The sequence below is a fragment of the Pseudophryne corroboree genome, chromosome 4 (assembly GCF_028390025.1).
Source record: "Pseudophryne corroboree isolate aPseCor3 chromosome 4, aPseCor3.hap2, whole genome shotgun sequence".
NCBI classification, from domain to species: domain Eukaryota; kingdom Metazoa; phylum Chordata; class Amphibia; order Anura; family Myobatrachidae; genus Pseudophryne; species Pseudophryne corroboree.
Window position 1 is genome coordinate 439,852,779 of NC_086447.1, and position 6,000 is coordinate 439,858,778.

At 45.8% G+C, this 6,000-nt stretch overlaps 1 protein-coding gene across 3 annotated transcripts in view; it reads right to left on the minus strand.

The window, feature by feature from the left end:
- The window catches only part of CEP162 (centrosomal protein 162), a 420,302-nt gene extending 414,607 nt beyond the window's left edge, over nucleotides 1-5,695 (minus strand). For all 3 annotated transcript variants that reach the window (XM_063916918.1, XM_063916917.1, XM_063916916.1), the window contains exons 1-2: nucleotides 5,527-5,695; nucleotides 5,240-5,320 (exon numbers count right to left, since the gene is read on the minus strand). In XM_063916918.1, the coding sequence (XP_063772988.1) occupies nucleotides 5,240-5,299 (60 nt within the window). In that variant the 5' untranslated portion in view covers nucleotides 5,300-5,320; nucleotides 5,527-5,695. The remainder of the gene's footprint in view (nucleotides 1-5,239; nucleotides 5,321-5,526) is intronic.
- Nucleotides 5,696-6,000: the final 305 nt, after the last annotated feature.

Here is a 6,000-nt window from a genome sequence, read left to right on the forward strand (position 1 = left end):
TAGGTCCTCATCAGCCAGGGTATCAAACTTGAAGAATTTAGCAAAAGTGTTTGACCCCGACCAAGTCGCCGCTCGGCAAAGTTGTAATGCCGAGACGCCTCGGGCAGCTGCCCAAGAAGAGCCCACCTTCCTAGTGGAATGGGCCTTAACCGAATTTGGTACCGGCAATCCAGCCGTAGAATGAGCCTGCTGAATCGTATTACAGATCCAGCGAGCAATAGTCTGCTTCGAAGCAGGTGCACCAATCTTATTGGCAGCATACAGGACAAACAGAGCCTCTGTTTTCCTAATTCTAGCCGTCCTGGCTACATAAATCTTTAAGGCCCTGACTACGTCCAGGGATCTGGAATCCTCCAGGTCACTTGAAGCCACAGGCACCACAATAGGTTGATTCACATGGAAGAAAGAAACCACCTTAGGCAAAAATTGCGGACGTATCCTCAATTCAGCTCGATCCACATGAAAAATCAAGTAGGGGCTTTTGTGTGACAAAGCCGCCAATTCTGACACTCGCCTTGCTGATGCCAAGGCCAACAACATGACCACCTTCCAAGTAAGAAATTTCAACTCAACCTTGTTAAGCGGTTCAAACCAGTGTGATTTTAGGAACTGCAACACCACGTTGAGGTCCCACGGTGCCACTGGAGGCACAAAAGGAGGCTGGATGTGCAGCCCTCCCTTTACAAACGTCTGGACTTCTGGAAGAGAAGCAAACTCCTTCTGAAAGAAAATCGAGAGGGCCGAAATCTGTACCTTAACAGAGCCTAATTTCAGGCCCATATCCACTCCTGTCTGTAGGAAGTGGAGAAAACGACCCAGATGAAAATCTTCCGTAGGTGCATTCTTGGTTTCACACCAAGACACATACTTTCGCCAGATACGGTGATGATGCTTAACCATCACCTCCTTCCTAGCCTTTATTAAAGTAGGGATGACCTCTTCCGGAATCCCCTTTTTCGCTAGGTTTCGGCGTTCAACCGCCATGCCGTCAAACGTAACCGCGGTAAGTCTTGAAATACACAGGGCCCCTGTTGCAACAGGTCTTCCCTCAGAGGAAGAGGCCAGGGATCTCCTGTGAGCATCTCTTGTAGATCCGAGTACCAGGCCCTTCGAGGCCAGTCTGGGACAACGAGTATCGTCTGTACTCTTCTTTGCCTTATGATCCTCAACACTTTTGTGATGAGAGGAAGAGGAGGAAACACGTAGACCGATTTGAACACCCACGGTGTTATTAGAGCGTCTACAGCCACTGCCTGAGGGTCCCGAGACCTGGCACAATACCTCCGAAGTTTTTTGTTGAGGCGTGACGCCATCATGTCTATTTGAGGAGTTCCCCAAAGACGTGTTATGTCTGCAAAGACTTCTTGATGAAGTCCCCACTCTCCTGGATGGAGATCGTGTCTGCTGAGGAAGTCTGCTTCCCAGTTGTCCACTCCCGGAATGAAGACAGACGACAGAGCGCTTACATGATTTTCCGCCCAGCGAAGAATCCTGGTGGCTTCCGCCATCGCGACTCTGCTTCTTGTCCCGCCTTGGCGGTTCACATGAGCCACTGCTGTGACAGTCTGATTGAGACACTCTTGTTCCTGGGGACAGAGTTATTTTCCGATGTAAGTGCAGATGGGACCCGGACCACTTGTCCAGAAGGTCCCATTGAAAAGTCCTTGCATGGAACCTTCCGAAGGGAATGGCCTCGTAGGCCGCCACCATTTTTCCCAGAACTCGAGTGCATTGGTGAACTGACACCCTTTTCGTTTTTAGCAGGTCTCTGACCATGTTCTGGATGTCCTGGGCTCTCTCTATTGGGAGGAACACCTTCATTTGTTCCGTATCCAGTATCATACCTAGGAACGGTAGTCGAGTTGTCGGAATCAACTGCGACTTCGGTAGATTTAGAATCCAACCGTGTTGCTGGAGCACTCTCAGAGAAAGCGCCACACTGCTCAGCAATTTCTCTCTTGATCTCTCTTTTATCAGAAGATCGTCCAAATATGGGATAATTGTGACTCCATGCTTGCGCAGGACCACCATCATTTCCGCCATTATCTTGGTGAAAATCCTCGGGCCGTGGAAAGTCCAAACGGCAACATCTGAAATTGGTAATGACAATCCTGTACAGCGAATCTCAGGTATTCCTGATGGGGGGCATATATGGGGACATGAAGGTACGCATCCTTTATGTCCAGAGACACCATAAACTCCCCCTCCCATGTTGGCTATTATCGCTCTGAGTGATTCCATTTTGAATTTGAATCTTTTTATGTACAAGTTTAGGGATTTCAGATTCAAAATAGGTCTGACCGAACCGTCCGGTTTCGGGACCACAAATAGGGTTTAGTAGTAACCTCTTCCCTGCTGGTGCAGGGGAACCTTGATTATCACTTGCTGTATACACAGCGTTTGAATTGCAGCTAACACTACATCCCTTTCCGATGTGGAAGCTGGTAGGGCCGATTTTAAAAATCGGCGCGGGGGCACCTCCTCGAATTCCAGTTTGTAACCCTGGGAAACTATTTCCAACACCCAGGGATTCAGGTCTGATCTGACCCAGGCCTGACTGAAAAGTCGAAGACGTGCCCCCACCGGTGCGGACTCCGTCAGGGGAGCCCCAGCGCCATGCTGTGGGTTTTGGAGCAGCCGGGAAGGACTTTTGTTCCTGGGCACCTGCCGATGCAGGTGCTCTTTTGCCTCTGCCCTTACCTCTGGCAAGGAAAGAGGATCCCCGACCTCTTCTGGAAATGTGCGACCGAAAGGACTGCATCTGATAGGGTGGTACTTTCTTTTGCTGTTGGGGAATATATGGTAAAAAATTTGATTTACCTGCTGTAGCTGTGGAAACCAGGTCCGTCAGCCTATCCCCAAACAATACATCTCCCTTATAGGGTGTTATTGCACCAGACGATGCATGCTTTTGAAATTGCATTTATCGCACTAAATAACAGCACTATCACTCCGCATAGTGGAAATACTACACTATTATTGTCTATCAATTTGTTTTCCATATCCTGGTTGGTGCCTTGGAATATTGGAGAAACTGGAAGACCGAGTAACCAGGATAACTGTAATGTCTAGAGGCATATTCATGAGCTGAAAATCCCTATTGGTTTCCGGTACGCATATTATTTTACTATCCACACTTGGAGAATTCCGAATCACTGAAGGTGCTGGGTTCTACCACCTTTTCCATTTCTGTATACTGGACTCAATGAGATAGGGTCCATTCTTTGAGGACTTTTTACAGCAGCCATCCAAAAATTGGAGAAGTCATTTTGTCACACCCACTATATGTACTGTACATTTATTAATTTATATTAGACTTGTATGATAGGTAGTAGAGCTAATTGCATCAATATATATATATATATATATATATATATATATATATATACATACATACATACATACACTCACACACCAAATATTCTGTCTACAGTAGGTACATCTCTAAAGTCAATACATTATTTAAACAGTAAACTAGAGAACTTTGCAGGCGTGTGAATAAAAAAAAAAATCTAATTATATACTACTACCCCTCTCGGACTAGTATACATTTCCTGATTAATTGTAAGTGAACGCGCATCAATCCAGGATTTTGCTTAGTCTGAAAGGGTCTTGAAGGAATATCCTGGGTCGAGTATAGTACATGTTCTTAATAAAATGCAGGCACACTGACCATCTGCATGCAAATCACGGATTGCTATAGTCTTGCAAAATTAGAACACAAGGGGAGAGGGGTTATAGCTCTTCCTGCTTCGCCTGGCTAAGACGAGATATAGAAAAACAAAATAGACAATATGGGGGGGAATTAAAATGTTTGAAAAGTCGGTTGGGTGTCGTTTTTTTTCTGTCTATTAGATAAGGAAAAAAAAACAGACAACAAACTGACTTTTCAAACATTTGAATTCCCCACTATGTGCTAAAATCTTTGTGGGGAGTAAAAATAAGATGACCACATTAACCCTTTAACCTGGGAGACTCATGGATTACACAGGTTCTGTGCTGGCTGACTACAAGCCTGCATTTAACCTGGTTTTAAGCAGCCACAGAACCTATGTAATTCATGAGTCTCCCAGGTTAATGGGATAATATGGTCAGCCTAGTAAAAACTACTCCCCATACAGCAATCCCTGCTAGCGCATCAGCACTCACCTCCCAGCTGGCTCCACAACGTATGCACGAGATCTCGCAACCATTGCAAGATCTCTCATGTGTAGCAGGACCCCAGCAGTCGCCGAGCACACATATTAGCAGAAAACGATAAGTAGCAAATGTGCTGTTATCATTTTTAATACAGCTGAAAGATTTTCCATTGCCATGCAATGGTATGGTTACGGCAAAATTGTTAAAAATGTTTGCAGATACCGTAAAGAAATTAGATTTTTCACTACATTATCTGATTTCATACTGTACATACCAGGGCTTCTTGTAAGTGTCAAATAGTGCTAGTAATAGCGCACTTGACACTTATCACCTATTCTTACATATCACTCACAGTTGTTTAAGCACTAACAGGCATGGGGGGGTCGTTCCGACCCGTTCGCACGCAACGGTTTATCGCTGCGGTGCGAACAGGTCCGGAATGCGCATGCGCGGCGGCCACAGTGCGCATGTGCGATCTTGCCCGTTACGTCAAATGAAGGAAGCGGTCGCAGAGCCAACCGCAAAGAAGATTGACAGGGAGAAGGTGTTCCAGGGCGGATCCGGACCGTTGGCTGCCGTTTTCGGGGGAGTGGTAAGGAAAACGCAGGCGTGTCCAGGAAAACGGAGGGCGGATGTCTGACGTCAAAGCCGGCCCCAGCATCACAGAGATCGTCGCACAGGGTAAGTAGGTATAGGCCTAGGCTTCTTTTGATTGAAATTTTTTTAGCTTAGCAGGGCTGCACAAACGATCGCAGCCCTGCTAAGCTAAAATACACTCCCCCATAGACGTGTACTAGTTGATCGCAGCAGCAGCAAAAAGTTGCTGGCTGCGAACAACTCGGAATGACCACCATGGTCAGATCACAAGACCGAGTCACCCCACTGTGTCCCCCCAGTTTTTGATGAGGAGACCTGTTCTACAGATATGCATAATATAATAATATTTAAAAATATTCTTTTTCAACTACATTAAATAAAAACATTTTATGAACGGTTTCTGAAGGAAAAAATCGTCAGTTTAAGCTGGATGCAATGACAGATTATAGCACGGCAGCACTCACAACCACAGGAGTATCACATATACTGTACACTTTGTTACCTCTTTTAAAAACTGTTCAAACTGCTCATCCAGCTCCTCTTTAGATAAACGATGAGCCATAGCTCGTCTGGAGTCAGCACTCTTCAGAAGCACAAAGCAGAATTGAAAAAAAAAAAAAAAAAAAAACAACAACAACAAGAAAGAAAGAAAATAATCATTAATAGTATAAATTATGCATTCAAGTCTACTACAAGGTTTATATTGGCAGACCACAGGCGATACAAGTGTGTGACAAGCGATATACATATAATCACGGTGGGTATGTGCAGACGTTTCACGACACCTACCTCCCAACAGTCCCCGGCTCAGGTGATATTATTAGGCACCGCAATACAAGTACCTATGCTGAACTAGCAACTGTGGACAGGTAACCGGGGACACCACTTCCCTGCCGCCTGCATTCCCGCCCACCATAATGCCGGCACAGCCAATCGCCTGCTTATTCTCAACATCCAATAGGGTTCCAGTATTACCAGGATTTCTCCATTGAAGGCCGAGCACGGCGCGCTGTGATTGGCCGTCTTGTCTCCCCCTGCAGAAGTTAATGCGTTACCATAGAGACGCTGTAGTTGATGACTCCTAGGGTGCAGGTTCCTTCCATGTGATTTTGCATAATGCATCCCTCCCAACATGACCCTCTCCAAGAGGGTCAGAATGCTCTGCTCCTGGACTTCCCTCTTACTGTACGATTGCCATCACCTGTGGAGAAACACCTTTCTAATCAAGTAACTAGTTAAACACAGGTGATGGTAATCATTCAT